The 15,167-nt window shown below is 41.3% G+C and overlaps 1 protein-coding gene across 1 annotated transcript; it reads right to left on the reverse strand.

Moving 5' to 3' along the window:
* Positions 1-862: 862 nt before the first annotated feature.
* On the reverse strand, positions 863-14,871 carry LOC110984857 (carboxypeptidase B-like). The gene is made up of 10 exons (XM_022245434.2): positions 14,705-14,871; positions 12,494-12,575; positions 10,750-10,977; positions 9,944-10,045; positions 9,305-9,406; positions 8,057-8,167; positions 7,306-7,396; positions 4,860-5,059; positions 1,846-1,930; positions 863-1,509 (listed from the first exon to the last, which is right to left on the reverse strand). The coding sequence occupies exons 1-10, from the start codon at positions 14,776-14,778 to the stop codon at positions 1,331-1,333; spliced, it is 1,254 nt and encodes a 417-aa protein (XP_022101126.1). The 5' UTR covers positions 14,779-14,871; the 3' UTR covers positions 863-1,330.
* Positions 14,872-15,167: the final 296 nt, after the last annotated feature.

Consider the following 15,167-nt stretch of genomic DNA (forward strand, 5'->3'; position numbering starts at 1 on the left):
ATAGACTTGACATTTGCTTCGACGGATATAAAATAGGCACTAATCAATGTCCACCTCAGGCAGAAGGACCCCCTCATCTCAATGTTGAAAAGAGCCATATGGGTCGGGAGTGTTCATTTTATTGGGAGCAAAGCGAGCGCACACTTCCTACTCGTATGTGAAATCAGCGAAGTTCATTCCGACCAAAGGAGCCTCCGTTGCCAAGAAAATTGCGCCCTCTCTTGGTATGGTCCAGCTCGAGGTTTACACACTCCCACAATTAATTTTGTTTCTGTAAGTATACGCTGATATTGTGGAAGTTCGGTTGATCGAAAGGAGTACAAAAAGACTGGTATAGACGAAATACTAAAACGCTATGAAAGTGTAACCTCTGGCACACGCCCCAACAGCTGTGTAAAAGTCTATTCTATTTTTATCCGAATAACTAAGCTCAATTCTTCGGGTGTTCCTAGGAAAACAATTCAGCTGCCAAAACCAGTGCACAGTGTGTTGTTAGATCACACAGAGTCAGGGTTTAAGTTCAGCAAGTGGCATCGTGTAGTCACATCAACTCCCCCCAACCCCACCCCCAGTTGCCTTTCTGCACCAGGTCTACGGGTACTTGTAAGGGCACAGGCCAATGCTTAATTGCACGAGGAGCGTGGGGTACTTAATACTTTAAGGCGCTTTGAGATCGTTGGTGCGGTGGAGTATGCTACAAGGATCACAAATTCTTATGATGATATTGGCAGACAGTATGAATCACTTGCGACAAGTTTCCGTTGATTCTTCCTAATAGGAAGAATAAGCAAAAACCTTTATCGAGCGCTTCTCAATCTGCTCATGACCTCGTTCACAGTGACCACAAGTCTCTCAAAACAACTTTCAGTTCATATATTTTTTATTGCGAACAGAGTATTCACGTTATGCTGAATCTTCCCTGAAGCAATAGAGCACACAATGAACTTGACCTAATTTGCGTAGGTTTCACCCCAACAGAAATATCACTTCAAGCCGCCAAGCAAGCATTTGTAAAACTTGCAACTGTCAGAATTCTCCATTACGACTTTCATGATTAAACAGGCAGACACAGGCTAGGAATGCACTGGAGATGGCTGCAAAGAACTCCAATTTGCAGCTCCATACACTATCAAGCAGCTAAACTCTAATCTAATCTATGTCCAAAATAGTCCAGAGAGCAAGTGGTGATTCGATGACTTTGTAAATTGTAAATTAACCTGTTTATCCACTTCTAATCAAATGGGCCCTAGCCGTTGGAAAAACATGCGCTGACCATTACCGTCTAGCATAGGCGCCATTTCTAGCGATTGATCAGCGTAGCTAAGTTCAGCTATATAATGTAGTTTCCGATGACCTTAATGGCCGCGAACACCTCTTCGGCGCTGGGCAAGATTTGGGACTCTGGCATCAAAAACCCGTAGTAGCCTTTGTCCCTCAGCTCCGGGGCGAAGCAGTACGGGATGTTAGCTTTCTCGTAGGCCCAGTCTGCGCTTATGCCACTGGCCAAGTCTGTCAGTGTCGAAAGGGAAGAGACAATTAGGCATTTACCTTTTGCGGCTTAATTACCACAAGGTATTCTGCGCCTGTTTCACCACCTTCACTGCTGTGGCATATCCAGGGGAGGGGGTGGTCGTCTTTACGAAAATTTAAAGAAACAGAATTTTTTTATAAACAATTGGCCCTACTACAACCTTTCTTTGCGGATGTAAGAGTTTTTACGGATGAAAAATTTAGAGAGTTATTTTAGAGGAAAAAACATTTTCCTACATCCACCCGAAACCTCAAAATGCCGTTATTTCACCGTCACTCTCTATCGAGAGTTCAGCAAGATTTACTATGACTTACATATTACTTCAGCAGTAGTGCCAGTGGCGAAGGTTAATCCGTGTTCTGCCTTCAGAGCTGCCATGGCTTTGTTGGTGACGGTCATCTTACAAAAAATGAGAAAACTTGGAGGCATTACTGATGCTGGGAATAAGCCTTTTGCTTAAAATCTGGTACACTGAGTTATTTGATTGCACATAAACATAGCAATTTGAATTCCCAAGACTTAAGACACTGTTGCTATACCCTGTTATTCGGGACAAGCTTTTACATAGCGACCACCATCTCTGCAATGGACTGGCTCCTTTTTGCCCTTCTTTTCCATTGAAAACAGTGTATTCGTGCAAGACGTCTCTTTATGTAACTAAGCAAACGCTTGCCCCGAATCACGAGGTGCAGCAAAAGTGTCTTTAAAGGTGGTGCACATCACTGGTTTTTTGTCGTAATTTCACAAGATTGGCTGATTACGGCGTGTAATATTCACTGCAACTTACATTCCACTCACTTCTTTCATATGATTGAGTAAAATGATTTGTTTTAAAAAAAACGAGGAAAAACAGCGCAGCATTTTCACTGCTTAAAAAAGGTCTTGTAGTTTATCATGTGTAAAATCCATGGATTTTAGGGCGTTCGTAGTACAAGCGAACATCGTCCGCGGCGTAAGGGTGGGAAACGAGCATGAGAGGTTCTCATTCCCTTAATAAAGGAGCAGTTTTTGACGGCTAGGAGTCAGTGAAATTTACCTTGGAGTAATGCGCCTCCTCGACAATATAGCTTTGCGGATTCAGGGAAAAACTTCATCCAGGGTCACAGCAGTCGACTCGTGTCCGTAACATAGGCCTGTATCATGATTATGCACGTGCGCGCACGATCGTGTTTATTGTTCACAGAGTTTTTGGTGAAAGAATGTCAGTATATTTTTAGCTATTTTTAGGTTTATCCGTTCATTAATCTGCAAATTTGGCGCCTGTTAAAGGATGTGATGTGCGAAGTGCAATTAACTCTATTACGATGGTCGGTCGACCATCGTAATAAAAAGGGAACAAAATCTTTGTTTTTCTCGAAAACTACAGCATTCTGGGTGGAAATATTTTACAGACTGGTTGAGACTGTTGTGTACTTTCTTTCGAGTTAGATATTTCAGGATTATACAGATGTCCGGTTTTCGGGATTTTACCAATGGTGTAGGCCTACACCTTTAATATGGAGAATTCAAATGGTTATGTTCACATGAATTGAAAGAACTCAGTGTACCAGATTTTATTCAAATTTAAATCGCAAAAGGCTTATTCGCTGAGGTCGAACATCTCCTCTCAACAAATTCGCTTGCTTTCGAGTTCGCCCTTGAACCGACATTCACTCCTGCACATAGTAGACTTTTGCACAAGGAGGTCTAAGTAAGACAGGCGAACGTCATGGTGCTAGACTACTTCATGGGTGACATACTGCAAAGATGATTTGCGTGCATATCTCGCTGCAGCACCCATTCTCTACTGCGCTGCAACTGACGCCTTAAAATAAAATCCCTCCTGTGAAAAAGTTCAGTTGCACGCTGCTATGCCCATACCGTTGTGACGTAATGTGATTTTTTTTAGTTTTAAAGTGTGACGCAATGTATTCTCCTTAGACACACTTTTTTCTGCAAATTTGTCCCCTTCTTCAATGCATGCAAACACTTTCACATTCCTATTTGGTTAAATGCACTAGTGTACTTTCTTCAACACGTACAATTGTCCACGCTATTGAGAGCGCTGTTGCCATAACGTCATCTAGGGCAGCTAAAGTTTCCCTGTTCAAATTATTGACCCAAAACTGACTTACTGAAAAAATTTAGGAAAAAGGACTGATTCTTGCTTGCGGCTTTGCCCTTAACAATGAATCAGCAGCAAAGAAGAGAAAATTTAGTTCAGCAAAATCTACAAAAAAATAATGGAGGACGTTTTTGTGTACAAACCAATGTTACATTGAGGCTTTCTTCCTGGGATGACATCACAGTTTTGCCCATAAATATGAAAATACTCATTAGCATAAAACAAAAAGGCAGTATAAGGGGGGGGGCGAAAGTTGAAAATAAGGTTAACTGAGACACAACTTGGAGGTGCATTTTGCAGGTCTGTATCAAAATAAACTGTTGCAGCTACCCTTTAATTTGCTGATCATGGTATTACTAGACAATGGAGGAAGACTACACCATGTCATCCCATGTCATCCCATTATTTGTATTATTATTATTATTATGTATGTAATTGGCCAGAACAATACACGTGACAGGACAATACAGAACAATTAGTGCAATGCAAAACAGATTGGTTCTCCCAGATGGGCCAGGGGCAGCAAAAGCAGTAACATTATCTGTGATCCGTAGACCTGCGGCCCCACATCTGGTTGTGGATCATTAATAAAAGACATAGATTTACTATTTACAGTAAAATGTTTGACTATATAAAATATATGAGATCAAAATAAGACACATAGGCCTACTTCCGGACATGATACAGACGTTAAAAACAGAAAATCACACTTAAAAATTGCAAGGAAAAGGGAATATTAAATGACTTACTGGGAAATGAAATACAAAATATAAAGTGGTGATATGAATAGAGAAAAAATGAATAAAAATATGTAGGTAAATAACGGATAGATTTATGTACAGTGGTGATAAAACGGTATAAAAAGGGTACACTTTGGAGTATGTTAAACCCAGCAGCCTCCTCGTATTTCGGAGATCTCAAAAACGAGGGTAAGGAGTCAGTAATTACTGAATTGCGGAATTCTGTTGGCAAGGCTGACCAGATCCTCAGAAATTAATTAATTGCATTCAGATGTAGGGATTATGTTCTTGCCTGTAAGTGTTTGAACGTTAAGGCAGTATCATTATCTCTGGTTAACGATGATGTGCCTAAAAAACCGATTGTCATTTGATTGCACAGGCACTCGACGACAAACGAGATTATTAAACAGTGACGGCGACATGATAAAGAACATCATTTCAAAGTCGTAACACTTGATACCATTACTATCGATAGGTGACTTACCAGGTCTGTGTAGGTTGGTGGACGGGCGTATTTGTAGCCGTATGGAACCGTCCAATATTGGCTGTATGCGTGCAAGTCTATAAACACTTTGACCCCTTGGAGACCTCTGACATAATCCGCTACTGTTTTCACCTCGATCTCAGAGAAGGCACTGCTACCCCGATACGTTTGCGAGCAGGGATTCCCGCTAGATCCAGTGCCTATGCGAGAAAGAGGCGAAGTTCAGTGGCCACAATTTTTAATAGACCAACTCGATGAACCTGTCTGACAAGAACCCATCTGATTAAATCTAAATAACAGTTATAAACAGACTCTTCCATATACCCAACACAACAGGCCTACATCTGGTATGTGGAGAGGGGGATAAATAAAGTCACCAGACATCAACAATATACATGTACAACTGTGGCAATAACCCTGTCCTGGTTCCCCATCATACATCTCCCCATAACATGCTGCCTTGCCATGGCATGAGGCTTTTTAGATGTGGATTGCAAACATAATGGTCGAATGTGACGAGTCCACTTTCGCAAGCTCTCAGAGAAGCACTGAGCATACAGAGTTTATTAATATATACGTTGGGTACGGGCAAAAGATTCCACTCTTGTTAACGTCACTTGGAGCATGTATTTTGTTACTTAATTGAACATAAGTGGACCGCTGTACATGTATTGACATCAAGTGTCTTACAAGTCTGTCATTTGTTGAATGTACATGTATGATTTTTGTTTGTAGAGATCTGTAGAGTTTCCATGGTTCAACTGCAGCTATATACATCATATACGAATAACTCTGATTGCCACTACCTGAACTACCTATCTGAGAACTACCTGCAATTGGGAGGAATCTATACGATAAAGTTTTCACTATAACTAATAAAATATGACTGGGTTGTCTTGATTTTTTATAATCACTGTTCCCACAATGAACAAAGGTTCAAATATGTGCTGATACTGACTGTTCCATTCAAAGTTTATTCTGATACTGGTTGTGAGAGCAATAGATTGGATCTGGATCAAGGATATCAGCATTGGTGGAGCTATAAAGGGTTCACTAGGAACATGTCATCGTGTTATTTCTGCAGGACTTGAGGAATCAGGATTAACTACATTTATCAGGTTAGAATACAATTTTTGTACATTGTAAGAAGATTGTGTGAAACTTTTAAATAAAAGATAACAGTTCTTTTCGCTAAAAATCAGATGTAAGTTTAAATTGGGTCAACCAAGACTGGTTTAGGATCCTCAGATTTATACAATGCATCCATTCCACCCCGGGAATGTAAAAACGTTTTCTTGTGAAAACATTACACCTATTTGGCAACTCCTAGAATTCTAGTCTCTACACTGAAAATATGGATCCATCCTCATCTGATAAAACCTTTTCAATGTTAAGTTTATGAATGACATGACTAATATTTGAAGGTGAATTGTAAGGTGATGTACATTATTTAAAGTCTTGAATCAGTTAGACATTCTGTGTTGCTTTGGTGGTCTACTGCTCTGGTGTGTTCACAGTAAAAACATACAGACCCTGCCGTACTTATGTGTATTACAAGAGTTCATCCTTGTTTGTTCTCAGCCATGAAAAACATATGGAAATTATGATTTACAGATCTGCTGAGGTGAGGCATAACAATTACCAAATGGTGTTGTAACATGTCGGGGGGGGGGTGCACAGAAATGTGATACATTATTTACGGCGACACAATCTATCTGTAGATTTCTATATAATGTGAACCTATATTTTAAATTTGGGGCACAGACATAAAACCAATTTTTGGTTGTGGTAAGTGATTCAAGAAACTCACATTTTTATTAGGCCTATTTGCACTTGTCTTATTTTCTCTGACATGTCATGGTAAGAAACTCATCCTACTCTTTACATATACATACTTTTTATTTTAAATAAACCATTTATTTTGTGGCACTTATTGCTTTTATCATTGTTCCATTTTTATCGACAACAACGAAACGCGTCGTCTCCTAGCGCAAAAAAAGCTGCTGTCTGCAGCAGTTAAGTACTGAGTATGCGCAGTTCTAAATCAAATAAATTTCCTTTGGGGCGCCAAGCACTGGAACACGACGACATACGTATTATGTACAAGCCCAGGCGACGCTATTCCTGCGAGGACTGACCATGAGCTTGCGTGCGCCTTTTAGCAAGCCATGACAGTGACACCCTATCGGTCGGAGAGGAATATAGCCCGAAGTAATGGGTTCTAATTTTTGTTGCCGGATCTTTTCTATTTCTCTCAAACAATCTCCACAGAACGTGACTGCACAAAAGGGGCGGAGCTTTATACTTCCACTAATGTGCAGCACTACGTTTATGAAGGGTTCGATTGACGAATTCACAGACAAATTGTTCAGGCACCTGAGAGGGAGCGAAACTTCCTGCTGACATGGGGGGGGGAAGAATTGGTCAGACGAGCAAAAAGACTTACCTCCCCAGTTGATATCCCAGTTTCTGTTCGGATCCGTGCCAGTGCACCATAATGACTCCGTTGAACGTGTTTTCCTCCACATACGATCTCTCTGCAATGATCATTGATGCATTTATTTGGATCAGTCTGAGAAAATGCACTCGTGAGGCAATGAAAGATTCGGGATGAAAATTGGTAAACAAATTTCACTGGACCACATGGCCTTCGTAAATCGGACCGATACGTGGAAGGACTGGATTAAATCAAACACGTTCAAACTGTTTTGCATCCATTTTCACCACAACCGATGTCGACGGATGGTGCGCGGACAGCACTCCGATCCCGCCAGACGCAGTGCTCAAATCAATCAGATTCAAGGAGAAAGTCGCAGGATTCCAAAAGGAACCCCCATAGAAACAGACGGCCATCGTGTGACTGGTGTCTGCCTGTCTGGTTCATAAGCAGCGAGTGGCTGATACAGAACAGAAACGGGTATGTGCGTTGGTAATAACGCAGTGGTTTCGGTGAATGAGCCAGCTCAGTATTTCAACAGCGCATGCGAACAACGAAGTGCGTCCGCGGTCAATCGGACGCGTGTGCAAGATCTGCCCAATCGGCACGACCCTTTTGCGGACTCGTGGGCGTGCTTCGTTCCTGAATGACCTTGCCTTTTGAAATACCAAACTGTCTCATTTAAAAGGTATGGCGAAACTGTGATGAGCTGGTTTGCTTCTGCCTCTTAACATGTCAAAAAGCATTGGAAGTTGCCTACCGAGCGGCTGTATTCATAGCCATCTGGATTGGACATCGGCATGAGATAGAAATCCACTTTGTCCAGGAGGTTGACAACATCAGAATTGCCGTTCCCATAATTTGTCAAAAACTGTGAAATAAGAACGAAGGCGGATGAATAAAGACACTTTCAGTACGGCTGAGTTTAAACAGAAATATCCCGTCATCGTGTTATGCTAATCAGTTTATATTCAGGAGTGTAGCCAGGGTTTGTTGATTTGTCAAAAGAAAATGGTCGTCCCGTTTTAGTTATATTACAGAAAAGGAGGCTTTGCAGTGTGGCAAAAGTTGATTTTTGAGGTTTGGAACAAGTACCAGTATAGTCACTGCTGTTGTATCTATTTTCGCATTTTCCTGTTTTACGTAATGCAGTCTTCCTCTATGAGTCATCTGCTGTCCCGATTTTTGCCTCTGGTAGCGTCCTGTTTGTTTTGAGTCTACACCTTGTTCATTGAATTTGTAACATAACTTTTGAATGGGGTGGCAACAGACTATTTTAGAATTAATGTGGGTTCCATGCCGATCATTTTTTCCCAAATCTGACATAAAACACTAAAACATTGTTTGTTGCACATATGACATTATTCCTCGGGGTAGACAGATACTATCTTGTCAGGAAGTTCCGAATATCAAGCATTAACCCCACTTTCAATTCCAATATGACCAACTTACGATAAGGTCCACAGATTCTTAAGTGCCATGAACCACGACCACGACCGTAAGCAAAAGAAATCTACTTTTCCATTTTACTGGTTTTCGGCACACAAAGACTCACTTTTGTTCAATCTGTAATTTTTCAAAAGAAATATTATTTTCTTACCATCTTGAACCACAGGCAACGTAGGCCTGTGTACATTCTTATTAGACCCAAACCGACAATTTTGTCTGCTGACGAAATGCTCTCACCAAATATTAATGGTATCGTGTACATTGCTCTCAATCAATTTGCTTGGGAGAGGTGTACCGGTATTCATTTGTGCACTGCAGTGGAACAACATACCCGAGAGGGAAATTCGATTAAGCTCCTTAAATTACTCCTAAAGGCCGACATCTCATGATGAGAGTGTATAGGTTTTGCTCCAGTGAAGGCCAAGTCCGATTTTTATGGCTAGGCTGAGATCAACGACACGTATCGATATGGAAGCCATTTAACAGCGGCTTTATGCATATTCCTTTTGCGTGACTTTCAGCCACTGCCAAATAGACTGGTCCCTAAATAGTTGCTCACCAAGTCCACAATTTTCAAAAGCGTAGCTGGCGACAGCCATTCTCGGGCGTGGGTTCCACTCATCAGCCAGAAGATCGGTTTGCCATTCCCAGGCTTTCCGAGCTAGAGCCAAAACAAGAGAGAAAAGTACATAGCACAAGCCTTTATTTTGTACAAAATGGGATTCCAGAGTTCCTAAAGGCGCTATGCTATGCCGTGCCGAGCTTAATTAAGACGAGTGCGGTAATAGCACGGCAATACCCCCCAAACTTGCTGGGCCGAAGTGCGCTTCGTGCTGTGCTATTGTGCAGGACTTCGGCACGGCAGTAGCATGGCGTATAGCCTCGGCCTCAGGGAAACTGGCATTGAAATTTTGTACACTTCAACGCGCTACTGATGATTTTGGTCTCCAACACTCTATTTATGACTTATTAAATGCCGTCAGAAGTTTTGCTTATTACCGGTAGTTCGGGAAAGCAAACTTACAGACGGGTGCAATTCTGTGTTCATTTCCCGTAACAAGTTTTCATGCAACCAATGCATACACAGGTGGGCAAGGTTTCAGGGATCCAACGTCTAGCAGACATTTTGTTAAAAACCCAGTATGCTTCCTGTCCACTTTCTTGGACCCTCTTGTTGCTCGACAATTCCTCAATATACCTTCAGGAGAGAAAGGACCCTCTTCTCGTAAGAGGAGCCTATGTCCTGAGTGGAAGCAATGTTGGGGTGTTCAGCGGCAACATCCTTCATCCATTTGATAATCTGGAGCAACAAAATAAACACAGAGAATTTTCGATTGCTTCGTCTGGATATATTTCGAACCTTTTTCACCCTAAGAAATTAGTAGACAAATTTATTGACATCGTTTGCGTCGTCTAAGTATTTTCTTCATTGGCGATCACGATTGATTGTTTATTATTTTTTCCAGTTGAGAAATGACCCTTGAATACCCATCGCTTTATCTGAAAGCAGAATTTATCTAGACAAAGAAAATTCTAGACATTCGAGGGTTTAACCATGCAGCCTTCAAAACACCTGTCTTCTTGTTTTCAGACTGAATGACAAAGATAGGCCTACAGCCTTGTTGAATGTTGAACGCTCTGTCCAAATGTAAGTAAAACCTTTATATTTTTTGAGAAACATTTTCTCCCATAGCATCCTTTTGTGAAGATTTTTCATCCTAAAATGTGTTAGTAGATACGGGTGATCTTTAGGGGTGTCAACCTTTAGTCTCTGTTGATAGGAATTTCCCACTCAAGAGCACATCACGGGCATCACTTTTTTAGTGTGCTTAAATTCTTAAGTAGCGCCTTGTATATCTGCCATCAATATTATTGTATCTGCGTAATTTTTAGTATTTCGCAGGTCTCCACGCAACTGAAACACCCGTCCTCTGGCTGAGAATACCCGTCCGAATGCAGAGGCTAACCCTCGAACTGCCTGACTATATAGCCACCCGTATTTACGTCATCAAAGGAATGGTAACGATCGTATCGGAAGTTGGCTAGCCCGGCGATGTTCTCCTCTCGTTCCTCCGGGGTGGTCTCGTCGATGAGTTGCTGGACGTCGCTGATCCAGACGGTGGATTCCAGGCCTTGTTGGTCGAGCAATGCCTGGACGGAGTGCTCGTCCTCCGGCGATACCATCAGATCCACAGACTTGCCGATGTGGTGCGAACTGGCCCAGAAGTCAACCTGTTTTTTTGTAACCAATGAAACAGTAGCGACTTTATGTGTCTTTCAAGATTCTCTAAAAAGCTAGTTTCTGAATTCGTCTTGTCAGGTCGATAATCTGAATTTAGTGTGCTCTTTCACAATTACATAATTTGCTTGAGTGACTACTCCACAATATGAACCCATGATTCAAAGGAGAAGAGGAGACATCTGGATTGTAACAATAGGTCCGAAGGAAAAACCTTGGCCAGTGGAAATAGCAGGAATAACGCACAACAAAATTAAAAACGTATATTTTCATCACAGTCACAGTGAGGTCACGGGTGGAGACACAGCAGACATGTGAAGAACAAACAAGGCAAGAAAATTCCTGCATTTGCTAAGAGACTTTCACAATAAAGACTGTAGTGTATGTGATATACACCGCTGCTCCTTTAACTTTGCTGACTAGCCCTTATTGAAGGTCTCACGATTCGCTGAGTTCCAGCAACACTTGGTTCATTTTTGTGGCCCATACTGACCCATTTGACGTTTTTACCTGCAAACTTTTGGTCAGTCAAATTTTGGCCTTCTTATTGGTAATAAGAAGGTTGGAAACATACAAAAACAGACAAAAAATACGTCATGCTCATGTAGACATAGATGTAGGGACCATCATTTCCACCTCCGAGGGTACACAGCCTTGGAGTGGGGGTGGATAATGGCAGAACAATCGAAAACAATTAAGACTAACAAAAAAGTCTGTGATTTCTGGTCAGGATCTGATTCCAAAAGTGGTGCGGCGACGCGGCTTCAGTAGTTGGGGCCGGGGGGAAATTTGACAAAGTTTGACCTTTGGCCTATAAATAGAAAAGGGTTGCATGAATATGTATAAGAATAATGATATGATAATAATGATATGAATATGAGGGTATGGGTAATAAACAGTTTGGCATAGGTCGAACTTTTGTAAGGATGTACTTGAAGTAAGAGTAAATATTCTTGTATAGATTGTCCTTTTATAAGAGATGAATAGAATTAGAATTGTGGCACAGTTTGACTTTTCCTATGAAAAAAATTGTGCAGCATGATGAGATTTGATGATAAAATTAGACGGACAAAGCTAGGGCTGCATACACGCCGCAGGTAATGGGCGATAATCTTTAGGACCTTGAAGGTCTGGTCCCCGCACGTTTTACTATTTAAATTAAAAGCATTTTCAGCTTGTACATGTACACAGGACATAATAACCACTTCGTTCGTCTGGTTCCCAGATACAAATGTATAATACAGAAATATGAAAAAGAGTGTCCGACTAAATGTATGGGGAACTAGAGATACACCTTCACTGTACATATTACTCAACCGTACCCTATCAAATCACGATACAATCATGCACGTTACAATCATGCAGTAGCAGGATTCCAGTCGATTCAGCGAGTTTGGCAGTTTTTGGACATCGTTTTATACCAATAAATTTGTTTTTATTTTGCCTACGCGCAGGTCTACGGCGACGCCCGCACTGACCAGAAACCGAGGACTTTTGGGGCCAACAGACCTTGTCTTCCAACATGCGTTCCAGGTTGACAATGGACTGCAGTTGAAAGTCATCACCCGGCGTCACGCGAAGAACTTTGTAACTGGAGAGAGAACGAAGTCACTCGGACACTTTACCGATAACAGTTCGTAACTTTATAAGCTCAGAAAAATTCTTTCAAGTTAGGGAACCGTCGAAGACGTGCATCACTGGAAATTTTAGACAGTAAAAAGGTAATTTGGACAGGACCGCACTGAAGAAATATTCCCTTAAATTATGTGTCGGGGATTATGTTTTCATGAGCGTACAAATCGTTCTGTGGGAAGGGTGTTGCAGGGGGCTTTTCCCCAAAAAACAAAAACTGATGGTAACACCCAGCACGAGAGTCCCACTTTTTCCTTTTACGGTTTGTATACTGGAGCGGGAAAAGAAGTCCAGAATAAAGGAATCTTTGGAAAAATGACCATTTGATCTACAAGGAAATTAAACGAGTGTATTATTATAAGCCTTCCTTAATACTTATGCAGACTTTATGCACCGGCACCGAACACGAAGCTGTACTGTAATGGTTGGTCAACTTTGGTCGGATATTTTGTCCAGTGTTGGTAAAAAAAATATCATCTTAGAAACCTTTGGGCAAATCCTTCCCAATATTTGGTCAATTTTTGACCAGCAGTTATGAAAACTGACTAACAGTGTGGTAACTTTAACCAAGATTTGGCAAATAACAAATGCCCAACACTGTTTTGACCAACTTAAATAGGGCGCTGTCGGTGAACGTGGCGAAGTATTGTTTAGTGCCGTGTTGTAGCAACCACGAACGAAGATCATCGCCATGAATTAGCTTCAACGATTTCCAGAAAACAAGATCCTGGGGAAAAAGGTGGATTGTTCAGATCAATCGAGACGATGGACCACTATTCAAGGTAGATTTAGACTTTGAAACGACTTTTGGGGCACTTAAGATGTTCGTATAGAAATTCGTAATCACTTGCCCTACATCGTACGCGTTATTGCACTTTGGTGCATTGCGATTGATCCAGTCTTTTCCTTCGTCCATGTTTGATCGCGCCTAGCATAATGAAATAACGTCTGAGATTTTTTGAATTCTGAATTTCGAAACGATATAGTCCAGTTATTAAAGGTAACCTGCTAAATGATAAAAAGGTCTTCAAACTCTTCGATCGTGGCGACAACCGACCGTTTAGGCCTGGACATTACTGTGCATGCATGCAACGTCAATAAAAAGTCCCAAATAAAATCCTGTTAATAAACTGCTGCCCTTCAGGTTATGAATGTAAACTTCTGAAAAATACTTGAAGCCTCTACCAAACTGTTGCTCTCCACTGCTTTGGGAGCGTTTTTTTACGTAATCCTTCACAAACCCGAAGGTTATCTCGGGAACCACAGAAAGATTCCGTTTTCGCTTACAGCTATCGTGACACTCAAGTCTCCACAGCCATGAATAAACTTTGCATAAATGTTAAGGAGGGCCCATACAACACTTTATGGAGTCACACCTCGGAGTCACATTCGTCACCGTTTTCTCGAAGAGACAGAAATATCAGAAATTTTTTATCGATTTTGATTTTTTCACTCTGTTGTTTGAAAACAACAAAAAGCCAAATGTCAAAATTACATTTATGTTGCCGGGGCAGAAATCTTGATGACTGCATTTTACGTTTTTACGAGGAGACACAACTCACAGTTCCTCGTTCAAGTACACAATGTGTTACTGGAAAAGCAAAAAAATAGGTCAAATGAGAACTTCGTTTCCACAAAGAGACCCACAACTTTGATACATTTACTGCGCACGAAAATATGCTTGCCCTTTCCCTGTGGGAAATACAATGAACAGGAGGGAGTAGGTGTCGGAAAATATGGTTTTTCACTTTCAGGAATGAACGCGCATATAAGCTAATTGATTTCGGTCAGTTCACTGTATTCATTCTAATTACTAGGATCGCGCGAACGTTTACATTTCAGAGAATCATTTGAAGGTTTCGTGCTGCATGAAATTAAAGAAACGTGATGTATTTGCAGCTTTACAATAGGAGAGACTTCCACGGCGATTATCTCAAAACCTGTTTTTCTTCGAAATGAACGAAGTGAAGAATGGGCATATTTTTGTGACAAAGTGGCCCAAGTGTTTTTTGTCCCTCACTTGTCAGGGAGAGGAGATAACTCAACACCTGATTTAGCTAAAATGCAGGGCCCAGCCATGGTACCTACCCATCGTATCTTTTCTTTTCAGCGGGACAAAGACCCAGGAGCGCCGCCAGGAGTATGAAGCGTAGCACGGCCATCGTCGACACTTCAGCGAAATGAGCAGGGGCTGTCCCAAAGCGGTGTTTTCTCGGAGCAGTTTCTCCGTGTGGTTTGGTGTACAGTTTACAGACGTGTTTTTATGCAGTTAAATTTTTCTAATGTCTAATGTCAGAAGTCAAATGTCAGAATCCAGGGTGGTATAAATGGTTCAGTCGATAGTGAAACCTTACCTCCCCTGACAAATAAAAAGAAAAGAAAGATGTTTTCGTCTATTGGCGTAAAAGATCGAAAAATCCTAATTTAAAAAAATGAATAAAAGAAAACATGATATGAGATTGGGTCATCGCTTAGTGAAACGCATCAGCCAAGTTTTGCATAGTCAGCAACGTTATCTGTTCAAAAAGATGTGCAGTTGCTTGTTTCACAC

The sequence above is a fragment of the Acanthaster planci genome, linkage group LG09 (genome assembly GCF_054643075.1).
Source record: "Acanthaster planci isolate LZ-2023a linkage group LG09, COTS_SCS, whole genome shotgun sequence".
NCBI classification, from domain to species: domain Eukaryota; kingdom Metazoa; phylum Echinodermata; class Asteroidea; order Valvatida; family Acanthasteridae; genus Acanthaster; species Acanthaster planci.